This window comes from Bombina bombina, chromosome 2 (genome assembly GCF_027579735.1).
Source record: "Bombina bombina isolate aBomBom1 chromosome 2, aBomBom1.pri, whole genome shotgun sequence".
In the NCBI taxonomy this organism is placed as follows: domain Eukaryota; kingdom Metazoa; phylum Chordata; class Amphibia; order Anura; family Bombinatoridae; genus Bombina; species Bombina bombina.
In genome coordinates, this window is record NC_069500.1 from 201,380,124 (window position 1) to 201,407,926 (window position 27,803).

Consider the following 27,803-nt stretch of genomic DNA (forward strand, 5'->3'; position numbering starts at 1 on the left):
GCATTGTCCCTGTCACTACAGCCGCGTGTTTCTGGTTCGATGAGCTAGTAAAGGCGATCGATAGTGATTCTCCTCCTTATGAGGAGATTATGGACAGAATCCGTGCTCTCAAATTGGCTAATTCTTTCACCCTAGACGCCACTTTGCAATTGGCTAGGTTAGCGGCAAAGAATTCTGGGTTTGCTATTGTGGCGCGCAGAGCGCTTTGGTTGAAATCTTGGTCAGCTGATGCGTCTTCCAAGAACAAACTCCTTAACATTCCTTTCAAGGGGAAAACGCTGTTTGGCCCTGACTTGAAAGAGATTATCTCTGATATCACTGGGGGTAAGGGCCACGCCCTTCCTCAGGATAGGTCTTTCAAGGCCAAAAATAAACCTAATTTTCGTCCCTTTCGTAGAAACGGACCAGCCCCAAGTGCTACGTCCTCTAAGCAAGAGGGTAATACTTCTCAAGCCAAGCCAGCCTGGAGACCAATGCAAGGCTGGAACAAGGGAAAGCAGGCCAAGAAACCTGCCACTGCTACCAAGACAGCATGAAATGTTGGCCCCCGATCCGGGACCGGATCTGGTGGGGGGCAGACTCTCTCTCTTCGCTCAGGCTTGGGCAAGAGATGTTCTGGATCCTTGGGCACTAGAAATAGTCTCCCAAGGTTATCTTCTGGAATTCAAGGGGCTTCCCCCAAGGGGGAGGTTCCACAGGTCTCAATTGTCTTCAGACCACATAAAAAGACAGGCATTCTTACATTGTGTAGAAGACCTGTTAAAAATGGGAGTGATTCATCCTGTTCCATTAGGAGAACAAGGGATGGGGTTCTACTCCAATCTGTTCATAGTTCCCAAAAAAGAGGGAACGTTCAGACCAATCTTAGATCTCAAGATCTTAAACAAGTTTCTCAAGGTTCCATCGTTCAAAATGGAAACCATTCGAACAATTCTTCCTTCCATCCAGGAAGGTCAATTCATGACCACGGTGGATTTAAAGGATGCGTATCTACATATTCCTATCCACAAGGAACATCATCGGTTCCTAAGGTTCGCATTCCTGGACAAGCATTACCAGTTCGTGGCGCTTCCTTTCGGATTAGCCACTGCTCCAAGGATTTTCACAAAGGTACTAGGGTCCCTTCTAGCGGTGCTAAGACCAAGGGGCATTGCAGTAGTACCTTACTTGGACGACATTCTGATTCATGCGGCGTCCCTTCCTCAAGCAAAGGCTCACACGGACATAGTCCTGGCCTTTCTCAGATCTCACGGATGGAAAGTGAACGTGGAAAAGAGTTCTCTATCTCCGTCGACAAGGGTTCCCTTCTTGGGAACAATAATAGACTCCTTAGAAATGAGGATTTTTCTGACAGAGGCCAGAAAAACAAAACTTCTAAACTCTTGTCGGACACTTCATTCCGTTCCTCTTCCTTCCATAGCGCAGTGCATGGAAGTAATAGGTTTGATGGTAGCGGCAATGGACATAGTTCCTTTTGCGCGCATTCATCTAAGACCATTACAACTGTGCATGCTCAGTCAGTGGAATGGGGACTATACAGACTTGTCTCCGAAGATACAAGTAAATCAGAGGACCAGAGACTCACTCCGTTGGTGGCTGTCCCTGGACAACCTGTCACAAGGGATGACCTTCCGCAGACCAGAGTGGGTCATTGTCACGACCGACGCCAGTCTGATGGGCTGGGGCGCGGTCTGGGGATCCCTGAAAGCTCAGGGTCTTTGGTCTCGGGAAGAATCTCTTCTACCGATAAATATTCTGGAACTGAGAGCGATATTCAATGCTCTCAAGGCTTGGCCTCAGCTAGCAAAGGCCAAGTTCATACGGTTTCAATCAGACAACATGACTGTTGCGTACATCAACCATCAGGGGGGAACAAGGAGTTCCCTGGCGATGGAAGAAGTGACCAAAATCATTCAATGGGCGGAGACTCACTCCTGCCACCTGTCTGCAATCCACATCCCAGGAGTGGAAAATTGGGAAGCGGATTTTCTGAGTCGTCAGACATTACATCCGGGGGAGTGGGAACTCCATCCGGAAATCTTTGCCCAAATTACTCAACTGTGGGGCATTCCAGACATGGATCTGATGGCCTCTCGTCAGAACTTCAAGGTTCCTTGCTACGGGTCCAGATCCAGGGATCCCAAGGCGACTCTAGTAGATGCACTAGTAGCACCTTGGACCTTCAAACTAGCTTATGTATTCCCGCCGTTTCCTCTCATCCCCAGGCTGGTAGCCAGGATCCATCAGGAGAGGGCGTCGGTGATCTTGATAGCTCCTGCGTGGCCACGCAGGACTTGGTATGCAGATCTGGTGAATATGTCATCGGCTCCACCATGGAAGCTACCTTTGAGACGAGACCTTCTTGTTCAAGGTCCGTTCGAACATCCGAATCTGGTCTCACTCCAGCTGAGATTGAACGCTTGATCTTATCAAAACGAGGGTTCTCAGATTCTGTTATTGATACTCTTGTTCAGGCCAGAAAGCCTGTAACTAGAAAAATTTACCACAAAATATGGAAAAAATATATCTGTTGGTGTGAATCTAAAGGATTCCCTTGGGACAAGGTAAAGATTCCTAAGATTCTATCCTTTCTTCAAGAAGGATTGGAGAAAGGATTATCTGCAAGTTCCTTGAAGGGACAGATTTCTGCCTTGTCTGTGTTACTCCACAAAAAGCTGGCAGCTGTGCCAGATGTTCAAGCCTTTGTTCAGGCTCTGGTTAGAATTAAGCCTGTTTACAAACCTTTGACTCCCCCTTGGAGTCTCAACTTAGTTCTTTCAGTTCTTCAGGGGGTTCCGTTTGAACCCTTACATTCCGTTGATATTAAGTTATTATCTTGGAAAGTTTTGTTTTTGGTTGCAATTTCTTCTGCCAGAAGAGTTTCAGAATTATCTGCTCTGCAGTGTTCTCCTCCTTATCTGGTGTTCCATGCAGATAAGGTGGTTTTCTCCAACATAGGTGTGTCCGGTCCACGGCGTCATCCTTACTTGTGGGATATTCTCTTCCCCAACAGGAAATGGCAAAGAGCCCAGCAAAGCTGGTCACATGATCCCTCCTAGGCTCCGCCTACCCCAGTCATTCTCTTTGCCGTTGTACAGGCAACATCTCCACGGAGATGGCTTAGAGTTTTTTAGTGTTTAACTGTAGTTTTTATTATTCAATCAAGAGTTTGTTATTTTGAAATAGTGCTGGTATGTACTATTTACTCAGAAACAGAAAAGAGATGAAGATTTCTGTTTGTATGAGGAAAATGATTTTAGCAACCGTCACTAAAATCCATGGCTGTTCCACACAGGACTGTTGAGAGCAATTAACTTCAGTTGGGGGAACAGTGAGCAGTCTCTTGCTGCTTGAGGTATGACACATTCTAACAAGACGATGTAATGCTGGAAGCTGTCATTTTCCCTCTGGGATCCGGTAAGCCATGTTTATTACAATTGTAAATAAGGGCTTCAAAAAGGGCTTATTAAGACTGTAGACTTTTTTTGGGCTAAATCGATTGATTATTAACACATATTTAGCCTTGAGGAATCATTTTATCTGGGTATTTTGATATAATAATATCGGCAGGCACTGTTTTAGACACCTTATTCTTTAGGGGCTTTCCCAAAGCATAGGCAGAGCCTCATTTTCGCGCCGGTGTTGCGCACTTGTTTTTGAGAGGCATGGCATGCAGTCGCATGTGAGAGGAGCTCTGATACTTAGAAAAGACTTTCTGAAGACGTCATTTGGTTTTACGTACTAAACCTGGTTTTCTTCCAAAAGTTGTTTCTAACAAAAACATTAACCAGGAGATTATCGTACCTTCTCTGTGTCCGAAACCAGTTTCAAAGAAGGAACGTTTGTTGCACAATTTGGATGTTGTTCGCGCTCTAAAATTCTATTTAGATGCTACAAAGGATTTTAGACAAACATCTTCCTTGTTTGTTGTTTATTCTGGTAAAAGGAGAGGTCAAAAAGCAACTTCTACCTCTCTCTCTTTTTGGATTAAAAGCATCATCAGATTGGCTTACGAGACTGCCGGACGGCAGCCTCCCGAAAGAATCACAGCTCATTCCACTAGGGCTGTGGCTTCCACATGGGCCTTCAAGAACGAGGCTTCTGTTGATCAGATATGTAGGGCAGCGACTTGGTCTTCACTGCACACTTTTACCAAATTTTACAAGTTTGATACTTTTGCTTCTTCTGAGGCTATTTTTGGGAGAAAGGTTTTGCAAGCCGTGGTGCCTTCCATTTAGGTGACCTGATTTGCTCCCTCCCTTCATCCGTGTCCTAAAGCTTTGGTATTGGTTCCCACAAGTAAGGATGACGCCGTGGACCGGACACACCTATGTTGGAGAAAACAGAATTTATGTTTACCTGATAAATTACTTTCTCCAACGGTGTGTCCGGTCCACGGCCCGCCCTGGTTTTTTTAATCAGGTCTGATAATTTATTTTCTTTAACTACAGTCACCACGGTACCATATGGTTTCTCCTATGCAAATATTCCTCCTTAACGTCGGTCGAATGACTGGGGTAGGCGGAGCCTAGGAGGGATCATGTGACCAGCTTTGCTGGGCTCTTTGCCATTTCCTGTTGGGGAAGAGAATATCCCACAAGTAAGGATGACGCCGTGGACCGGACACACCGTTGGAGAAAGTAATTTATCAGGTAAACATAAATTCTGTTTTACGTACTAAACCTGGTTTTCTTCCAAAAGTTGTTTCTAACAAAAACATTAACCAGGAGATAGTCGTGCCTTCTTTGTGTCCGAAACCAGTTTCGAAGAAGGAACGTTTGTTGCACAATTTGGATGTTGTTCGCGCTCTAAAATTCTATTTAGATGCTACAAAGGATTTTAGACAAACATCTTCCTTGTTTGTTGTTTATTCTGGTAAAAGGAGAGGTCAAAAAGCAACTTCTACCTCTCTCTCCTTTTGGATTAAAAGCATCATCAGATTGGCTTACGAGACTGCCGGACGGCAGCCTCCTGAAAGAATCACAGCTCATTCCACTAGGGCTGTGGCTTCCACATGGGCCTTCAAGAACGAGGCTTCTGTTGATCAGATATGTAGGGCAGCGACTTGGTCTTCACTGCACACTTTTACCAAATTTTACAAGTTTGATACTTTTGCTTCTTCTGAGGCTGTTTTTGGGAGAAAGGTTTTGCAAGCCGTGGTGCCTTCCATTTAGGTGACCTGATTTGCTCCCTCCCTTCATCCGTGTCCTAAAGCTTTGGTATTGGTTCCCACAAGTAAGGATGACGCCGTGGACCGGACACACCTATGTTGGAGAAAACAGAATTTATGTTTACCTGATAAATTACTTTCTCCAACGGTGTGTCCGGTCCACGGCCCGCCCTGGTTTTTTAATCAGGTCTGATAATTTATTTTCTTTAACTACAGTCACCACGGTATCATATGGTTTCTCCTATGCAAATATTCCTCCTTAACGTCGGTCGAATGACTGGGGTAGGCGGAGCCTAGGAGGGATCATGTGACCAGCTTTGCTGGGCTCTTTGCCATTTCCTGTTGGGGAAGAGAATATCCCACAAGTAAGGATGACGCCGTGGACCGGACACACCGTTGGAGAAAGTAATTTATCAGGTAAACATAAATTCTGTTTTTTATCGATTTAAGGATATTGAGCATTTATTGTTATTTGAGATCTAGTTGTAGTGATATGTGCACTATGTCTTTTTAAAAAAATGAAATAACCGCATTAGCATATCCATATAAAATTGTGAAACATACTTGAGGTATAAATGGCATAGGAATATATAATTTATTTTATGTGATATATTTTAGTTTAACCTCACTGCACTGTGCACTTATAAGACAGTATTGCTACAATAAGAGAGATTTAGGAAGACGATTATTTTAAATTACAAAACAAATTTTGGATAGAAAAAAGGGTAAATAATCATTTATAAATTGTTCATCTTATTTACCTTGCAGCAGTCTGTGCATTACATTTTCTTTTAAAAGAACCGGCATCATCATATAAAAACAATTATAAGAAGTGGTTAAACAAACTCGAGCAGTAAATGGCATATGAACATATATCACATTTTTTAGTCTCTCTTATAAATTGGGCATTATGTACTGCCATTCGTATCACTTTTTAGATACAATCATGTATAATGGGCAGATTTGGATAGAGGTTGAGGATGTAATATCCCCAGATTTAAAACTAAGAGCTTAGCAGTTTATAGGAATACTTATATATTAATTTTATTAAAAATATCGGTATAATTATCTATCTGGTTGTACATTGGATATTAATATATTTTTATGGACAAGGTATATTAGGGGTTTTAATTCTGTTTATGTGTTGCTAATATGCATTATAATCTTACAACAAAAGCCAAACATATACACCTGCTCTTGTAATTATACAAAGGTAGAGTAAGCACATGCTAATTATAAATATGGATAGGCTGTGTGATAGCAGGTAGACTAACGATTAGAGCAAATGTTATTTACAATTATAATATACTATGTTTGTATTAATATTCCGTTTGGCACATGTAGGGTCAAGATGGACATATAGTGTTATTTGTATATCACATAAAAGGTAGTATGATAACGACTTGTAGGCTTGAGAATGACATTTACTCAATGGACAGCCTGTACACACCCACAGTAAAGGGAAGGGGAGGGAACAGTTCAGGTTTGGTAATGAGTGGCACTATATAGCCGGGCTAAAAGTATGTGTTTATTATGCCTGAGGAAACGGCCAAGTGAGCTGAGAAACGCGTAACAAATATTATTGTTACACATTGTCCACCTACTTGTATTGTAAGGATTCTGGTTTTACTTATGATTGAATATTTGTTTTTATCATTGTCTGCCATTCCTTGACAAGTAAGGTTCTCATTACCAAACCGTTGCTAATTGAAGTTCTGCCATTCTGGAATGCTGTGAGAAGCTAGTGGGTTTGTCTTTATCCACACCTGCAAGGAGAGAGCATACCGGAGGGAGCAAGCTGGTTTGCTCTGATAACCAGTCTATTTCCACAAGCACACTGGTGTGCTCTGCGAAAGTGTGAGTACCCTGGGATCAGAATACTGCTGTGTGGGGGTGATTGAGGCTGTGGATACACACAATGGTCGCTTTTGTTTGTTTTTAAACCTGCACAGATTGGCCTCTATCCGTGAGAAGAAAGAATTTGATCTGCCATTAGGGAGAGTCCACTGCTGACAGTCAAGAAAAATTTTAACTTTTTTCAAATCAAAAGTGGACTTTTATACAGTCATCTTTAATGAGGTGCCATTATCCATTTGAATTGACTAACTTTTATTTTGTTTTATCTGAAAAACATTTATCTTCATCTGGTGGTCATTTTTAGTTTTATTAGCGCCCTCTGGTGTTTTTATTACACTGTTTTTAAGAATTGCATTTACATTACTTTTTGAGTATATGTTTAGAGAGGAGCAGCTTTAGTTCCCTTTTTTTATACAGTTCTTTTAAAGTAGGTATTATTTTATATCCTTGTCTTTTTGTAACTAAGATCCATTGCTGTTCTCACATATGTCTGAGGAGTGAGGTAACTTCAGCGGGAGTATGGCGTGCAGTTTATTCTGCTATGAGGTATGTGCAGTTACAATTTTTTCTAGGATTGGAAATGCTAGAAAATGCTGCTGATACCGGATTAATGTAAGTTAAGCCTGAATACAGTGATTTAATAACGACTGGTATCATGCTTACTCTCAGGGGTAATACCCTTATATAAATGCAATATAAAACGTTTGCTGGCATGTTTAATCGTTTTTATATATGCTTTGGTGATAAAACTTATTGGGGCCTAGTTTTTTCCACATGGCTGGCTTTATTTTTGCCTAGTAACAGTTTCCTGAGGCTTTCCACTGTTGTGGTATGAGTGGGAGGTGCCTATTTTAGCGCTTTTTTGCGCAGTTAAAATTACAGACTGAGACAACCAGTTTTCCTCAAAGTCCCCTGAATGCTACAGGACATATCAAAAGGGCCTAAAGTCGTTTATTGGGGAAGGTAGGGCCACAGCAGAGCTGTGGCAGTTGATTGTGACTGTTAAAAAACGTCTCTGTCGTTTTTTTGATCCGTTTTTTTAACTAAGGGGTTAATCATCCATTTGCAAGTGGGTGCAATGCTCTGTTAGCTTATTATATACACTGTAAAAATTTTGTTTGTTTTACTGCCTTTTTTCACTGTTTTTCAAATTTTGACAAAATTTGTTTCTCTTAAAGGCACAGTACCGTTTTTTATATTTGCTTAACTTGATTTAAAGTGTTTTCGAAGCTTGCTGGTCTCATTGCTATTCTGTATAAACATGTCTGACATAGAGGAAACTCCTTGTTCATTATGTTTAAAAGCCATGGTAGAACCCCCTCTTAGAATGTGTACCAAATGTACTGATTTCACTTTAAGCAATAAAGATCATATTCTGTCTTTAAAAAATTTATCACCAGAGGAATCTGACGACGGGGAAGTTATGCCGACTAACTCTCCCCACGTGTTAGATCCTTTGACTCCCGCTCAAGGGACTCACGCTCAAATGGCACCAAGTACATCTGGGGCGCCCATAGCGATTACTTTACAAGACATGGCGGCAGTCATGGATAATACACTGTCAGCGGTATTAGCCAGACTACCTGAATTTAGAGGTAAGCGAGATAGCTCTGGGTTTAGACGAAATGCAGAGCATACTGACGCTTTAAGAACCATGTCTGATACTGCCTCACAAAATGCAGAAGCTGAGGAAGGAGAGCTTCAGTCTGTGGGTGATATTTCTGACTCAGGAAAGATACCTGATTCTGATATTTCTACATTTAAATTTAAGCTTGAACACCTCCGCGTATTGCTCAGGGAGGTTTTAGCTGCTCTGAATGACTGTGACACAATTGCAGTACCAGAGAAATTGTGTAGACTGGATAAATACTTTGCAGTGCCGGTGTGTACTGATGTTTTTCCAATACCTAAAAGGTTTACAGAAATTATTACTAAGGAATGGGATAGGCCAGGTGTGCCGTTCTCTCCACCTCCTATTTTTAGAAAAATGTTTCCTATAGACGCCACCACACGGGACTTATGGCAGACAGTCCCTAAGGTGGAGGGAGCAGTTTCTACTCTAGCAAAGCGTACTACTATCCCTGTCGAGGACAGTTGTGCTTTTTCAGATCCAATGGATAAAAAATTAGAAGGTTACCTCAAGAAAATGTTTATTCAACAAGGTTTTATCCTACAGCCCCTTGCATGCATTGCTCCTGTGGCGTTCTGGTTTGAGTCTCTGGAAGAGGCTTTAAGGTAGCGACTCCATTGGATGACATACTTGGCAAACTTAGAGCACTTAAGCTAGCCAATTCTTTTGTTTCTGATGCCATTGTTCATTTGACTAAACGGCTAAGAATTCTGGTTTTGCTATACAGGCGCGTAGGGCGCTATGGCTTAAATCATGGTCAGCTGACGTGACTTCAAAATCTAAGCTGCTTAACATTCCCTTCAAGGGGCAGACCCTATTCGGGCCTGGTTTGAAGGAGATTATTGCTGATATCACTGGAGGAAAAGGTCATGCCCTTCCTCAGGACAGGTCCAAATCAAGGGCCAAACAGTCTCATTTTCGTCCCTTTCCAAACTTCAAGGCAAGTGCGGCATCAACTTCCTCTAATGCAAAACAAGAGGGAACTTTTGCTCAGTCCAAGGCGGTCTGGAGGCCAAACCAGACCTGGAACAAAGGTAAGCAGGCCAAAAAGCCTGCTGCTGCCTCTAAGACAGCATGAAGGAACGGCCCCCTATCCGGTAACGGATCTAGTAGGGGGCAGACTCTCACTCTTCGCCAAGACTTCAAAGCTTCCCCCCCAAAAGGGAGATTTCACCTTTCACAATTATCTGCAAACCAGATAAAGAGAGAGGCATTCTTACACTGTGTACAAGACCTCCTAGTTATGGGAGTGATCCTTTCAGTTCCAAAGGAGGAACAGGGACAGGGTTTTTACTCAAATCTGTTTGTGGTTCCCAAAAAAGAGGGAACCTTCAGACCAATTTTGGATCTAAAGATCTTAAACAAATTCCTCAGAGTTCCATCATTCAAAATGGAAACTATTCGTACCATCCTACCTATGATCCAGGAGGGTCAATATATGACTACAGTGGATCTAAAGGATGCTTATCTTCACATTCTGATACACAAAGATCATCATCGGTTTCTCAGGTTTGCCTTTCTGGACAGGCATTACCAGTTCGTATCTCTTCCTTTTGGATTAGCTACAGCCCCAAGAATCTTCACGAAGGTTCTAGGGTCGCTTCTGGCGGTCCTAAGGCCGCGGGGCATATCAGTGACCCCTTATTTAGACAACATCCTGATACAGGCGTCAAACTTCCAAATTGCCAAGTCTCATACGGACATAGTACTGGCATTTCTGAGGTCGCATGGGTGGAAAGTGAACGAGGAAAAGAGTTCTCTATCCCCACTCACAAGAGTTTCCTTCCTAGGGACTCTGATAGATTCTGTAGAAATTAAAATTTACCTGACGGAGTCCAGGTTATCAAAGCTTCTAAATTCCTGCCGTGTTCTTCATTCCATTCCGCGCCCTTCGGTGGCTCAGTGCATGGAAGTAATCGGCTTAATGGTAGCGGCAATGGACATAGTGCCGTTTGCACGCTTACATCTCAGACCGCTACAACTATGCATGCTCAGTCAGTGGAACGGGGATTACACAGATTTGTCCCCTCTACTAAATCTGGATCAAGAGACCAGGGATTCTCTTCTCTGGTGGCTATCTCGGGTCCATCTGTCCAAAGGTATGACCTTTCGCAGGCCAGATTGGACAATTGTAACAGATGCCAGCCTGCTAGGTTGGGGTGCAGTCTGGAACTCCCTGAAGGCTCAGGGATCGTGGACTCAGGAGGAGACACTCCTTCCAATAAATATTCTGGAACTGAGAGCGATATTAAATGCTCTTCAGGCTTGGCCTCAGAAAGCAACTCTGAGGTACATCAGATTTCAGTCGGACAACATCACGACTGTGACTTGCATCAACCATCAAGGGGGAACAAGAAGTTCCCTAGCGATGTTAGAAGTCTCAAAAATAATTCACTGGGCAGAGATTCACTCTTGCCACCTATCAGCTATCCATATCCCAGGTGTAGAGAACTGGGAGGCGGATTTTCTAAGTCGACAGACTTTTCATCCAGGGGAGTGGGAACTCCATCCGGAGGTGTTTGCACAATTGATTCATCGTTGGGGCAAACCAGAACTGGATCTCATGGCGTCTCGACAGAACGCCAAGCTTCCTTGTTACGGATCCAGGTCCAGGGATCCCAAGGCGACGCTGATAGATGCTCTAGCAGCGCCCTGGTCTTTCAACCTGGCTTATGTGTTTCCACCGTTTCCTCTGCTCCCTCGTCTGATTGCCAAAATCAAGCAGGAGAGAGCATCAGTGATTTTAATAGCGCCTGCGTGGCCACGCAGGACCTGGTATGCAGATCTAGTGGACATGTCATCCTTTCCACCATGGACTCTGCCTCTGAGACAGGACCTTCTACTTCAGGGTCCTTTCCACCATCCAAATCTAATTTCTCTGAGACTGACTGCATGGAGATTGAACGCTTGATTTTATCAAAGCGTGGCTTCTCCGAGTCAGTCATTGATACTTTAATACAGGCACGAAAGACTGTCACCAGAAAAATTTATCATAAGATATGGCGTAAATATCTTTATTGGTGTGAATCCAAGGGTTACTCATGGAGTAAAGTCAGGATTCCCAGGATATTATCCTTTCTCCAAGAAGGTTTGGAAAAAGGATTGTCAGCTAGTTCCTTAAAGGGACAGATTTCTGCGCTGTCTATTCTTTTGCACAAGCGTCTGGCAGATGTTCCAGACGTTCAGGCATTTTGTCAGGCTTTAGTTAGAATCAAGCCTGGTTCTTAAGGTTCTTCAAGGAGTTCCATTTGAACCTCTTCATTCCATAGATATCAAACTTTTATCTTGGAAAGTTATTTATTTATTTTTTTTGGTAGCTATTTCCTCGGCTCGTAGAGTCTCCGAGTTATCTGCCTTACAATGTGATTCTCCTTATCTGATTTTCCATTTGGATAAGGTAGTCCTGCGTACCAAACCTGGGTTTTTACCTAAGGTGGTATCTAACAAGAATATCAATCAAGAGATTGTTGTTCCATCCTTGTGTCCTAATCCTTCTTCAAAGAAGGAACGTCTTTTACACAATCTGGACGTGTTTCGTGCTTTAAAGTTTTACTTACAAGCTACTAAAGATTTTCGTCAAACATCTGCTTTGTTTGTGGTCTACTCTGGTCAGAGGAGAGGTCAAAGGCTTCGGCAACCTCTCTTTCTTTTTGGCTAAGAAGCATAATCCTAAGCCTATGAGACTGCTGGACAGCAGCCTCCCGAAAGGATTACAGCTCATTCTACTAGAGCTGTGGCTTCCACTTGGGCCTTTAAAAATTAGGCTTCTGTTGAACAGATTTGCAAGGCGGCGACTTGGTCTTCGCTTCATACTTTTTCAAAATTCTACAAATTTGATACTTTTGCTTCTTCGGAGGCTATTTTTGGGAGAAAGGTTTTACAGGCAGTGGTACCTTCCGTTTAAGTACCTGCCTTGTCCCTCCCTTCATCCGTGTACTTTAGCTTTGGTATTGGTATCCCACAAGTAATGGATGATCCGTGGACTGGATACACCTTACAAGAGAAAACACAATTTATGCTTACCTGAGAAATTTATTTCTCTTGTGGTGTATCCAGTCCACGGCCCGCCCTGTCATTTTAAGGCAGGTAATTTTTTTTTTTCATTTAAACTACAGTCACCACTGCACCCTATGGTTTCTCCTTTCTCTGTGTGTTTTCGGTCGAATGACTGGATATGGCAGTTAGGGGAGGAGCTATATAACAGCTCTGCTATGGGTGTCCTCTTGCAACTTCCTGTTGGGAATGAGAATATCCCACAAGTAATGGATGATCCGTGGACTGGATACACCACAAGAGAAATAAATTTATCAGGTAAGCATAAATTGTGTTTTTTTCAAAAACTTTTTAGTGTGCTTCCATTAACAAAATGTACACATTTGTTTTTATATACACACACTATTTTAGGCACCAACTCCTACTGAGCATGTGCAAGAGTTTCCAGTATATACATACATGCCGTTTGGCTGGCTGATACCTTTCACATGTTACAAGGGGCAGAGAAAATGGAGGTTACTTTGAAATTTGTTTAAAAAAATCACTGCCACACATTTGAAATTCAGCTAGGTCTTCCAAGAAATATTTGTTTCAGTCCCGCCAATCTCATGAAGTTCCTGCTGGGCAAAATATTATACAAAAGAGGGCTGACCCTTGCTGTAAAGACGAGTGACTACCATAGGAAAGTATGGGGCTTGCTGTCTCTGAACATTCCTAGCACAATTCCAGTGAATATGGAGGGGGTATTTTTTTCAAAACCTGTTTGCACAACATGTAACGTATGTATCCTAAATATAAAAATAATGTACGTTTTGTAATAGTTCAAATAATCTATATGCAAATTAAGTTAATTAATGCAGTATATTTCTTACATTTGCTCAACTCTCCGCTTCACCTAAGCTAGCGGGCATCGTTTGGAACATTAGAACTTCCCTGGAAAGATTCCCCATTCTTATACAAGTTACTACCATGGAACGTGTATATATATATATATATATATATATATATATATTTGCTATGTATGCAATGACCATTGTTAATGAAGAACAAAACTCCATGATAATAACCCTATGTGATCTGGGGGTTTGTGAGTTTATTGTGCATGTGTATATAGTGTGTTATATACATGTTTTGTACTGTAAAATGGTATATTATACAAAGTAAGTTTGTTATTAAATAAATGTATTTCGAAGGTGAGCAAATGTAGCGGCTAAAAAAAATACAATGTTTATAAGGACCTCTTCTTTTAAAAACACATTTTACATAGTACATTTACAAAATTCACTATTGTAAAATGAAAACAGTGTTTATTTGAACAAACTTACTTAAAATAAATAATATAATATTTTACAACATGAAGCATACATATATAAATAAACACTATGGGATAGGTTACATGTGGAGCGCTAAATTATTGCGCTTCTGCAAATGGGCAAATCTGCCCGTTTGTGGGAACGCAGTTATTGACCAGCCAATGCGGTAGCAACAAGCCATCCGAAAATTAACCAGAGTTCCAATCTTTGTTTACTTTTCTAAAAGTGCCCCAAATGCCCTCAAAATAGAGGGCAATGTAGATTTTTATTAAAAAACAAATCTAGCTTTTTTTTTTTTTTGCACTAGACAGTTTTGGGGCTTTAAAGTTGGTGGGAGTGGGGTGTTAGAAAAAAGTGACTTTACGTTGTGGTTTAAGGGAGCTGGATGTTCCCATAGATCACAATGTAAATATATATCTATATGATTATATACATAATATGTGTATTGACACATATTAACATATAAATATATATGTATATACATATATTGTAAGTTCCCGCGGGAATAGGGCCCTCAATTCCCCCTGTATTTGTCTGTAAAATTTTGTGTCTTATCGTATTGTCTCTCCACTGTACTGTTATCCTTGTACCCATGGGCAGCGCTGTGGAATCTGTCGGCGCTTTATAAATAAAGAATAATAATATATTTATTTTTAAATGCTGCGCTACATACCTCCTTCGCTGCGCGAGGTTCTGATGCTGTCTTATAACAGTCATTTCATCCCTTTAGAATATTCCACCTGCAAACTCAAATGCAATGTGGATTCCTTTACAGCTTAGGGCTATTGTGACCATGCTTTCTCCAACATAGGTGTGTCCGGTCCACGGCGTCATCCTTACTTGTGGGATATTCTCTTCCCCAACAGGAAATGGCAAAGAGCCCAGCAAAGCTGGTCACATGATCCCTCCTAGGCTCCACCTACCCCAGTCATTCTCTTTGCCGTTGCACAGGCAACATCTCCACGGAGATGGCTAAGAGTTTTTTGGTGTTTAAATGTAGTTTTTATCCTTCAATCAAGTGTTTGTTATTTTAAAATAGTGCTGGTATGTACTATTTACTCTGAAACAGAAAAGAGATGAAGATTTCTGTTTGTAAGAGGAAGATGATTTTAGCAAACGTTACTAAAATCGATTGCTGTTTCCACACAGGACTGTTGAGATGAAGTAACTTCAGTTGGGGGAAACAGTTTGCAGACTCTTCTGCTTGAGGTATGACTGGCCACATTTCTAACAAGACTTTGTAATGCTGGAAGGCTGTCATTTTCCCTATGGGGACCGGTAAGCCATTTTCTTAGTTTAAGTAAAAGAATAAAGGGCTTCATAAGGGCTTATAAAACTGGTAGACATTTTTCTGGGCTAAAACGATTACTTTACTAAACATATTTGGCAGATTATAACTCTTATAGTTATTATAATCTTGGGGATTGTTTTCAGAAAAACGGCAGGCACTGTATTGGACACCTTTTTCAGATGGGGGCCTTTCTAGTCATAGGCAGAGCCTCATTTTCGCGCCACTAATGCGCAGTTGTTTTTGGAGAGCAAGGCATGCAGATGCATGTGTGAGGAGCTAAGAACCACTGAAAAAGCTTATAGAAGGCGTCATTTGGTATCGTATTCCCCTCTGGGCTTGGTTGGGTCTCAGCAAAGCAGATACCTGGGCTGTATAGGGGTTAAATGTAAAAACGGCTCCGGTTCCGTTATTTTAAGGGTTAAAGCTTTCAAATTTGGTGTGCAATACTTTTAAGGCTTTATGACACTGTGGTGAAAATTTGGTGAATTTTGAACAATTCCTTCATACTTTTTCACATATTCAGTAATAAAGTGTGTTCAGTTTAAAATTTAAAGTGACAGTAACGGTTTTATTTTAAAACGTTTTTTGTGCTTTGTTGACAAGTTTAAGCCTGTTTAACATGTCTGAACCATCAGATAAGCGATGTTCTATATGTATGAAAGCCAAGGTTTCTCCCCATTTAAATATATGTGATGATTGTGACATAGTGTCCAAAAAAAGTAGGGACAATGATGCCACAGATAATGATATTGCCCAAGATGATTCCTCAAATGAGGGGAGTAAGCATGGTACTGCATCATCCCCTTCTGTGTCTACACCAGTTTTGCCCACACAAGAGGCCCCTAGTACATCTAGTGCGCCAATTCTTATTACCATGCAACAATTAACGGCTGTTATGGATAATTCTATTGCAAACATTTTATCTAAAATGCCTACTTATCAGAGAAAGCGCGATTGCTCTGTTTTAAACACTGAAGAGCAAGAGGACGCTGATGATAACGGTTCTGCATACCCTCACACCAATCTGAAGGGGCCAGGAGGGAGGTTTTGTCTGAGGGAGAAATTTCAGATTCAGGAAAAATTTCTCAACAAGCTGAACCTGATGTTGTAACATTTAAATTTAAATTAGAACATCTCCGCGCACTGCTTAAGGAGGTATTATCTACTCTGGATGATTGTGACAATTTGGTCATTCCAGAGAAATTATGTAAGATGGACAAGTTCCTAGAGGTTCCGGTGCCCCCCGATGCTTTTCCTATACCCAAGCGGGTGGCGGACATAGTAAATAAGGAGTGGGAAAGGCCCGGCATACCTTTTGTTCCTCCCCCTATATTTAAGAAATTATTTCCTATAGTCGACCCCAGAAAGGACTTATGGCAGACAGTCCCCAAGGTCGAGGGGGCGGTCTCTACTCTAAACAAACGCACTACTATTCCCATAGAAGATAGTTGTGCTTTCAAAGATCCTATGGATAAAAAATTAGAGGGTTTGCTTAAAAAGATGTTTGTTCAGCAAGGTTACCTTCTACAACCAATTTCATGCATTGTTCCTGTCACTACGGCAGCGTGTTTCTGGTTCGAAGAACTAGAAAAGTCGCTCAATAAAGAATCTTCGTATGAGGAGGTTATGGACAGAGTTCAAGCACTTAAATTGGCTAACTCTTTTATTTTAGATGCCGCTTTGCAATTAGCTAGATTAGCGGCGAAAAATTCAGGGTTTGCTATCGTGGCGCGCAGAGCGCTTTGGCTAAGGTCTTGGTCAGCGGATGTGTCTTCCAAGACAAAATTGCTTAACATCCCTTTCAAGGGTAAAACACTGTTTGGTCCTGATTTGAAAGAGATTATTTCAGACATCACCGGGGGAAAGGGCCACGCCCTTCCTCAGGATAGGTCTTTTAAGGCTAAAAATAAGCCTAATTTTTGTCCCTTTCGCAGAAACGGACCAACCTCTAATTCTACATCCTCTAAGCAAGAGGGTAATACTTCTCAACCCAAACCAGCCTGGAGACCGGTGCAAGGCTGGAACAAGGGTAAGCAGGCCAAGAAGCCTGCCACTGCTACCAAAACAGCATGAAGGGATGGCCCCCGATCCGGGACCGGATCTGGTGGGGGGCAGACTTTCTCTCTTTGCTCAGGCTTGGGCAAGAGATGTTCAGGATCCTTGGGCACTAGAAATAGTGTCTCAGGGTTATCTCCTGGAATTCAAGGAACTACCCCCAAGGGGAAGGTTCCACAGGTCTCAATTATCTTCAAACCAAATAAAAAGACAGGCATTCTTACATTGTGTAGAAGACCTGTTAAAGATGGGAGTAATTCATCCAGTTCCAATAGGAGAACAAGGGATGGGGTTTTACTCCAACCTGTTCATAGTTCCCAAAAAAGAGGGAACATTCAGACCAATTTTAAATCTCAAGATCCTAAACAAATTTCTCAGGGTTCCATCGTTCAAAATGGAAACCATTCGAACGATCCTTCCTACCATCCAGGAAGGTCAATTTATGACCACGGTGGATTTAAAGGATGCGTACCTACATATTCCTATCCACAGGGAACATCATCAGTTCCTAAGGTTCGCTTTTCTGGACAAGCATTACCAGTTTGTGGCACTTCCATTCGGATTAGCCACTGCTCCGAGAATTTTCACAAAGGTACTAGGGTCCCTTCTAGCAGTTCTAAGACCAAGGGGCATTGCAGTAGTACCTTACTTGGACGACATCCTGATTCAAGCGTCGTCTCTGTCAAAAGCAAAGGCTCATACGGACATCGTTCTAGCCTTTCTCAGATCTCACGGTTGAAAGTGAACATAGAAAAAAAGTTCTCTGTCCCCGTCAACAAGAGTTCCCTTCTTGGGAACAATAATAGATTCCTTAGAAATGAGGATTTTTCTGACAGAGGTCAGAAAATCAAAACTTCTAAGCTCTTGTCAAGTACTTCATTCTGTTCTTCATCCTTCCATAGCGCAGTGCATGGAAGTAATAGGATTGATGGTTGCAGCAATGGACATAGTTCCTTTTGCACGAATTCATCTAAGACCATTACAACTGTGCATGCTCAGACAGTGGAATGGGGATTATACAGACTTGTCTCCGACGATTCAAGTAGATCAAAGGACCAGAGATTCACTCCGTTGGTGGCTGATCCTGGACAACCTGTCACAGGGAATGAGCTTCCGCAGACCAGAGTGGGTCATTGTCACGACCGACGCCAGTCTGGTGGGCTGGGGCGCGGTCTGGGAACCCCTGAAAGCTCAGGGTCTATGGTCTCGGGAAGAATCTCTTCTCCCGATAAACATTCTGGAACTGAGAGCGATATTCAATGCTCTCAAAGCTTGGCCTCATCTAGCAAAGGCCAAATTCATAAGGTTTCAATCAGACAACATGACGACTGTTGCATATATCAACCATCAGGGGGGAACAAGGAGCTCCCTGGCGATGGAGGAAGTGACCAAGATAATTCAATGGGCGGAGGATCACTCCTGACACTTGTCTGCAATCCACATCCCAGGAGTGGAAAATTGGGAAGCGGATTTTCTGAGTCGTCAGACCTTCCATCCGGGGGAGTGGGAACTCCATCCGGAAATCTTTGCCCAAATAACTCAATTATGGGGCATTCCAGACATGGATCTGATGGCCTCTCGTCAGAACTTCAAGGTTCCTTGTTACGGGTCCAGATCCAGGGATCCCAAGGCGACTCTAGTGGATGCACTAGTAGCACCTTGAACCTTCAACCTAGCTTATGTATTCCCACCGTTTCCTCTCATTCCCAGGCTGGTAGCCAGGATCAATCAGGAGAGGGCTTCGGTGATCTTGATAGCTCCTGCGTGGCCACGCAGGACTTGGTATGCAGACCTGGTGAATATGTCATCGGCTCCACCATGGAAGCTACCTTTGAGACAGGACCTTCTTGTTCAAGGTCCATTCGAACATCCGAATCTGGTTTCCCTCCAACTGACTGCTTGGAGATTGAACGCTTGATTTTATCAAAGCGTGGGTTTTCAGATTCCGTAATAGATACTCTTATTCAGGCTAGAAAGCCTGTAACTAGAAAGATTTACCATAAAATATGGAAAAAATATATCTGTTGGTGTGAATCTAAAGGATTCCCATGGAACAAGATAAAAATTCCTAAGATTCTATCCTTTCTACAAGAAGGTTTGGAGAAAGGATTATCTGCAAGTTCTCTGAAGGGACAGATTTCTGCTTTATCTGTTTTACTTCACAAAAGGCTGGCAGCTGTGCCAGACGTTCAAGCTTTTGTTCAGGCTCTGGTTAGAATCAAGCCTGTTTACAGACCTTTGACTCCTCCCTGGAGTCTTAATCTAGTTCTTTCAGTTCTTCAAGGGGTTCCGTTTGAACCCTTACATTCCGTAGATATTAAGTTATTATCTTGGAAAGTTTTGTTTTTGGTTGCAATTTCTTCTGCTAGAAGAGTTTCTGAGTTATCTGCTCTGCAGTGTTCTCCGCCCTATCTGGTGTTCCATGCAGATAAGGTGGTTTTGCGTACTAAGCCTGGTTTTCTTCCGAAAGTTGTTTCCAACAAAAATATTAACCAGGAGATTGTTGTACCTTCTTTGTGTCCGAATCCAGTTTCAAAGAAGGAACGTTTGTTACACAATTTGGACGTAGTCCGTGCTCTAAAATTCTATTTAGAGGCTACTAAAGATTTCAGACAGACATCTTCTTTGTTTGTTGTTTATTCTGGTAAAAGGAGAGGTCAAAAAGCAACTTCTACCTCTCTTTCTTTTTGGCTTAAAAGCATTATCCGATTGGCTTATGAGACTGCCGGACGGCAGCCTCCTGAAAGAATCACAGCTCATTCCACTAGGGCTGTGGCTTCCACATGGGCCTTCAAGAACGAGGCTTCTGTTGACCAGATATGTAAGGCAGCGACTTGGTCTTCACTGCACACTTTTGCCAAATTTTACAAATTTGATACTTTTGCTTCTTCAGAGGCTATTTTTGGGAGAAAGGTTTTGCAAGCCGTGGTGCCTTCCATTTAGGTGACCTGATTTGCTCCCTCCCTTCATCCGTGTCCTAAAGCTTTGGTATTGGTTCCCACAAGTAAGGATGACGCCGTGGACCGGACACACCTATGTTGGAGAAAACAGAATTTATGCTTACCTGATAAATTACTTTCTCCAACGGTGTGTCCGGTCCACGGCCCGCCCTGGTTTTTTTAATCAGGTCTGATGAATTATTTTCTCTAACTACAGTCACCACGGTATCATATGGTTTCTCCTATGCATATTTCCTCCTGTACGTCGGTCGAATGACTGGGGTAGGCGGAGCCTAGGAGGGATCATGTGACCAGCTTTGCTGGGCTCTTTGCCATTTCCTGTTGGGGAAGAGAATATCCCACAAGTAAGGATGACGCCGTGGACCGGACACACCGTTGGAGAAAGTAATTTATCAGGTAAGCATAAATTCTGTTTTTATTATTGGGCCCTAAGTGCTATTGCATTGTCTTTTCTATTATGCCTTTGTTTATTATGCAATTGTACTGTATTTAATGTTCTTTTAGTTATATTATTCTGTAACTAATATACCAAAGGAATGTGTCATAATTTTTATTCACTAAAACATAACATTGATTAAACATACATCTCTATGTATAAAAGGAAGATATTTGACCTCAAAATTTCTACAGCTCATGAGTAAGCTCTATGAACAGCTATGCTTCAGCTACTGTAAACTTACAGAAAATCTATAAAAGAAGAAGGCGCCTTCTCCTTCTTTTATAGATTTTCTTTGAAGTGGCCGGCCTTTTACCCTGAGAAGAGCAGCCTACCTGTATTTACTTGTGTGATCCTAGCACACACATCTAATAGACTCTTAGTCTTTATACCTATTATCACTTGTACATTGCTATAAATATTACAGTTAATTAATTATTATATGATAAGACAAAAAACAAAAACAGAGGCGCCACATGTGTAGGTCAAAAACGATAAATGAATCCAAACAGCAGCAGATTAAGGGTACTCACAAAATTGGCGGCACTCTATTGTGCCAACAGGAGCAGGCTGGTATTCTACAGCAAACCAGCTGGCTGTGTGGAAGATCCCCACCAGATGTGTGCAGTATTGGGATTTTACTGCCTGCAGGGCTTCTGGATGAGACCCAATAGCAATCCTTCCCTTCGACTGGAACTGCAGGTGGAATGGAGAAATGGGCTGATATGCCCTAAGGTTACTGATATGGAGACAAACACACCAACACCAGACTGATGTAAAAGTTAAAATTAGTATTTTATTATACAGAATAAAAATACCAAAGGTATAACAATATACAGCTGGGTTGTGTGAATATCAATCTCCTAATAAGAGTAGAATAGCTACGCGTTTCTCGGGAGAACCCCGTTTCCTCAGGCTTGTATACTCTCTATGTGTAAAGTTACCCTTTAAATAGGGCTCAGTAACCTCATGAACAGTTGTCCCTCCCCTTCCTTCCTAAACAATATCCAATAAGTTCCTTCCTTTCCTACTCCACCCAGTTGCTGCTGTAATTAATATTAAATTTATAGGGATCTGTGTCTGCTAGTGGATATAATAAACCAAGTAACCCTAATTATCGTGTTGTAAATAATTGTGTTTAAAGTGTGAACTCCGATCTACGTTGGATAGTGTCGATCGTGACTAATGTGCATCGCCGTGTATTACCATGAAAGTAAACAAACCTAACGTGTTTCATAATTGACCAATGATATGCCTCCATTTGATGTATTTGATATATTAAAAAAATATAAATATAGTTGTATACAATATATATTTGCACACATTGTTGTGGGTACACACACATATATATGTGGGTACATATTTCCAATACAGTTTTATATTTATTGGAATAGATTTGTGCATAATCCTGGAGCGATCAATGTATATCTTTTTATCAAGCATTAAATATTTACACACCATTTCACATTGCATCACTGCAACAATATTATTTAGCTAGTTTGTTGCGATTATTTTATGGCACATTGCACTTTTAGACTAGTAGATAATAATTTACACAGCGTCTTTTCTACTTATACCCTATTGGTGATTAACACCCATGGGCGGTAACTATTGAGTTTCCCTATTCTGAATGACCGCGCAGAGCCGAGTACACATGGTCTCCGGCGGTCAGGTGATCACACGTCACTATTTGTTGACATTTGTAGCCGCGGGTAACTGGAATCATGTGACTACATGTCACTTCCGGTTATCCCCTAGTGAAGAGCATCGCACATTACTTTGAATGCCTGATGACTCAAATACAATCCCATCAAATGGAGGCATATCATTGGTCAATTATGAAACACGTTAGGTTTGTTTACTTTCATGGTAATACACGGCGATGCACATTAGTCACGATCGACACTATCCAACGTAGATCGGAGTTCACACTTTAAACACAATTATTTACAACACGATAATTAGGGTTACTTGGTTTATTATATCCACTAGCAGACACAGATCCCTATAAATTTAATATTAATTACAGCAGCAACTGGGTGGAGTAGGAAAGGAAGGATCTTATTGGATATTGTTTAGGAAGGAAGGGGAGGGACAACTGTTCATGAGGTTACTGAGCCCTATTTAAAGGGTAACTTTACACATAGAGAGTATACAAGCCTGAGGAAACTGGGTTCTCCCGAGAAACGCGTAGCTATTCTACTCTTATTAGGAGATTGATATTCACACAACCCAGCTGTATATTGTTATACCTTTGGTATTTTTATTCTGTATAATAAAATACTAATTTTAACTTTTACATCAGTCTGGTGTTGGTGTGTTTGTCTCCATATCAGTAACCTTAGGGCATATCAGCCCATTTCTCCATTCCACCTGCAGTTCCAGTCGAAGGGAAGGATTGCTATTGGGTCTCATCCAGAAGCCCTGCAGGCAGTAAAATCCCAATACTGCACACATCTGGTGGGGATCTTCCACACAGCCAGCTGGTTTGCTGTAGAATACCAGCCTGCTCCTGTTGGCACAATAGAGTGCCGCCAATTTTGTGAGTACCCTTAATCTGCTGCTGTTTGGATTCATTTATCGTTTTTGACCTACACATGTGGCGCCTCTGTTTTTGTTTTTTGTCTTAACATCATAGAAGTACATCATCCCCTTGGGTGACGACAGAGAGCGGCCTATCAAGTTCTGGGACGTCTGAGGATACCTGTTGGACTTAACAGATCTGGCTGGTTCAATTTATCTATTTAATCATTTTTATTTTGTATCATATCACTTTGTATTGTTTTTATTTTACACATACAGGGAATTTGATATATCACATTGTGTGTATGTATTTACAATTTTAGCGCCTCTTATAGAAGCCCAGTGATTCTCATCACGGTTGCTTCTTTATTTGATTTAATTAATTATTATATACTGATGTATGTTAGTTTGTGACTAATGGTTATTCTATGTATATCTGGGTCACTGTTCTGATACCAAATTCTTGTGTATCTATTTGAGTTACATATTGCCGCAATCTTTAAAGTTATAGCGCCCCTATTTTCTTCTTAAATGGAAAGAGTCCACTGCTGCATTCATTACTTTTTGGAAATAAGAACCTGGCCACCAGGAGGAGACAAAGACAACCCAGCCAAATGCTTAAATACTCCTCCCACTCCCCTCATCCCCCAGTCATTCTTTGCCTTTCCTCCCAGGAGGTTGGCAGAGAAGTGTCAGAATTTTTATTTTGTTTTTTTGTCTCTTATGGAGGGTAGTACTCTTCGGCATGGGACAGGAGTTTTAAGTAGTCCTGTCAGTCTGTCAGTGAGGGCTTGGATGAAAGAGTCCGTAGATGCAGGAAGAGTCTTTCTGCGAAACCAACCCAACTCATATTAACAGCTCCTCAAGCAATCGAACTTCGCTCCGCTGCCTGCTTTCTTGTCTTAAGTCCATGGCGGATGCGATGCAACTATTCGTCACACTTGAAAGGCCATGTTACTGTTCCACGGCGTAGATTCCGGTAAGATCGTTTCATTTTACTTTATCATCAATGTGAATGTTTTCCCGAGAGGCCACAACACCTTGCGGGCCTAACTACATGACATAAGGGTCTCAGTAAGTCTCTGTTAGTATCTTGGAATCGAGGGTTAATATCTCCTGAGGGGGGTTATTGAACAGGGGGGTTTATAATCATGTTTGTTATGTGATTCAACCTGCTTATGTGTGATGTTTATGGGCTCGTGGTTTGGAACTTTGAGGCCTTTGTAAGTGACGCAGCCTTTTGGTTGGGCACGCTTTTTGGACTGTACGGTTAACCTTGTCTTCGGGTGTGGTTCCATTCCGTTTTCCATTTCCGCATTCTCGACCATGTGGCGAAGGAAATTTTCTAGTCCGCAGGGGTCTGGTCATAGGAGGTGGTGAGTGCCCCAGCCATTGGGGGTGTCAGGTGCCGTTTTTGTTTTTACTACTTTAGTCCTTACTTATATATCCTCTATTCAGTTATGGAGGATTCTGATGCTGAGACTGTACTAATTTCAGATTCAGTTACGGAGGATTCTGATACTGAGACTATTTTGATTTCAGATTCTGTGTCTGGTGACGAGTCCGGATTGGCCTTGTTGGCACGGGTCAACCAGTTTTGTTCTGTATGCCATATGAGAGCGCCTAGTTCCTCGGGCTCGGGGAATCAAGGGTCTGCTGAGCCATCTGCCTCTGGGGGTCCCATCCTCCGAGAGGCGAGTTCCCTACCAATTTATACTTCTACACATGCGGGTAACCCAGTTTATTATTCCTCCATGCAGGGTGGCGTGTTCCCCCCGGAGGTTGCAGCACGTTTTCGTTTCCACATAATGCTGGCGATTGTTCGATTGTAGAGTCCAGACGTTAATTTGAGAATGTGCTTGTGCCCTATTGTCTTGGGCCTTCCGCCTTGGGGAGGGCCTCTACGGTTCCCCGCGGGTGTAACTGTCCCTGAATGTTGTGCCTTTCGTTACAGGATTGCTCACCTTCATGTATTGCTCAGACATGTTTTTCAGTTATTGAATGACCCTATCATTACCAGATACAGGGATTTTCAGTCTGCTAATTCGAATGGTGCACCTCATTAGACATGTGGGGATGAGGTAATCTCCTGATTGTCATTTGTTTGAGATCTTTCCCAGTTTTGAAAGATAGGGCTCCGTTTGGCTGGTCCTGCGGGTAGGCCTGTGTCTTTTTGGGTGTTAACCTCCGGGTTGCCTTTTATTTTATTTATATCCGATGGGATGTCTTTTATTTGTTTTTGTTTCCATCAGTAACCTTCTGGGATTGATACTCTATTACTTCTTCAAAAGTTGTTTTGGACATGTTAGTCCTATGTTAAAAATGTCTGTTTTTTCCCCTATGAGAGAGAATTTATGTAGCTTGCCGGTTAGGACCCTAGGTGCAGGCTGGTCCTGTCGGGTTCGTTCGGTCTTGCGGCTGTTCAGACACGTGGTGCTGTTCTGCTCGGCTGGTTCAGTAGAAGCGACGAGTGCTCAGGTTCAGGACGAAGCAGGATTTTTTTATTGGGGAGAGGTTCAGGCCAGGTGCCCTCAGTATGGGCAGCCTATTGTACCCTCCTGTCTTGGCATTCAGTGTCCTCTATAGCTTGGGTATTGTTTTCCCAAAAGTAATTAATGCAGCTGTGGACTCTTTCCATTTAAGAAGAAAAACATCAATTATGCTTACCTTATAATTTTCCTTTTTTTCTGATGGAAAGAGTCCACAGCTCCCCACCAGTAATTTTATGTGGGGAGTCCTTATATTCTTCTGGCACCTTTCACCCTGATATTTCTTCTACTGTTCCTTGTTCCCCGGCAGAAAGACTGGGGGATGAGGGGAGTCGGAGGAGTATTTAAGCCTTTGGCTAGGGTGTCTTTTCTTCCTCCTGGTGGGGAGGCTCTTATTTCCCAAAACTAATGAATGCAGCTGTGGACTCTTTTTCCATCAGAAGAAAAGGAAATTATCAGGTAAACATAATTTATGTTTTTACACTCCTTGTGTTCATTACTGTAAACTTACAAGTTGGAAAGAAAAAAAAAAGACAATCGGCATCAGCTTTGCTTTGCTGTGATCTCATGAGATTTCATTGAAATCTTGTGAGATTTCATGGTAATTCTGTAAACTGATTAGTGAAATAACATGACTGTACCTGCACATGCCAGATGCATGCTTCCTTGCAAGTCCTGGGACTAGCATCCTGTTGTTGGCTGCTTAAAGTCCCTTTACTGTGTGATGTGGCTAGTGAGGAAATTTTGAGGTAAAATATATTTATTTTATAGATAGAAATGTCCAGGTGATATTTTCTAGTCTGCTTTTTACAGCAATGCTGCTTCACATTCAAATGCTTCAACATTTGAGTATCATGTCCCTTTAAAATGAGTAGATAAATTGGTAAGTATAAATCTTATTCCCGTATAGTAGTTATTTGCCAGAAAATATGAAGATTACAGTCATCCTTATGATGCTGTCAGCTAATCAGTCTTAAAGGGATATTAAACAGTAAATAAATTATAGAATATAATGATGTATTTAAAAGATTTACCTGAAAATAGCATGTCAATGTATTTTTAGTTATATTCGCTTTTTAAATATTGAAGAAAGATGTGTAATGATTTAGTTTCTATTAAAGGGACAGTATTAAAGTCAAAATTAAACTTAAATGGATTTGATAGCGTATGACATTTTCAACAACTTTCCAATATGTTCTTTTGGTATCATTTGAAAGAGAATTGCCTGCTTTTTACTCCTCTTTATAGGAAAAATGGCAGTGATTTTGCTGTTCTGTTGACTGGTAGTTGCAAGATGTGTTATTTCCTCTTTTTTACTTTCAGGAACTGATGGCAAAGCTTGAATCTCTTGGCAGAATTGAATCTAAGAGCCTGCTTAGTTTGACAACCCACCTTATTCAAGAAAAGCTGCCTGAATATGAGCAACAAGATATTGCAAATTATGAAGTGCAACTCGAAGAATGGGAGAAAGAGAGGTGTCAGCTCACTGTGAGAGAAAAAGAAATGAGAGAAAAAGCTAAACAGGAGTTTGAGGCCAGGCAGGCAGCCAAATCTGCTGCATAATCTCAGCTTGTCATTCATGTTTGGTTATTTTTGACTTAGGCATTTAAAACCAATAAATTACATTTATATATAAATTGTGGTTTATGCAGTTCTTTACTCTTGACCCGTACAACCATGTTAGTGAAAACCATCTCAGTGTGAGGAGGCAGATCAGTTGTTTTTTTTTATAGAAATTGTGCAATTTAGTTTTTCATAATTTTTGTTTTATATGTTAGCGTTTGATACTAATAGAGCATACCAACTGTATATATTTGAGATTTTTTTTCTGTCTGTGTACAAAAACGTTACATATACCTTATATATTTGAGTTTAAAAACACAATTTCCTTCTTAATACAGAGAGAGTCCACAGCTGCATTCCTTACTTGTGGGATAAACTGAACCTGGACACCAGGAGGAGGCAAAGACACCCCAGCCAAAGGCTTAAATACCTTCCCCACTTCCCTCATCCCCCAGTCATTCTTTGCCTTTCGTCACAGGAGGTTGGCAGAGAAGTGTCAGAAGATTTCAGAGTAGTTCCTTAT

At 41.6% G+C, this 27,803-nt stretch overlaps 1 protein-coding gene across 1 annotated transcript in view; it reads left to right on the top strand.

Moving 5' to 3' along the window:
• MRPS27 (mitochondrial ribosomal protein S27) overlaps nt 1–27,354 on the top strand; it is a 280,865-nt gene extending 253,511 nt beyond the window's left edge. Inside the window, exon 11 of the mRNA XM_053701439.1 lies at nt 27,041–27,354. Coding sequence (XP_053557414.1) covers nt 27,041–27,280 — 240 coding nt within the window. The 3' untranslated portion in view covers nt 27,281–27,354. The remainder of the gene's footprint in view (nt 1–27,040) is intronic.
• Nucleotides 27,355–27,803: the final 449 nt, after the last annotated feature.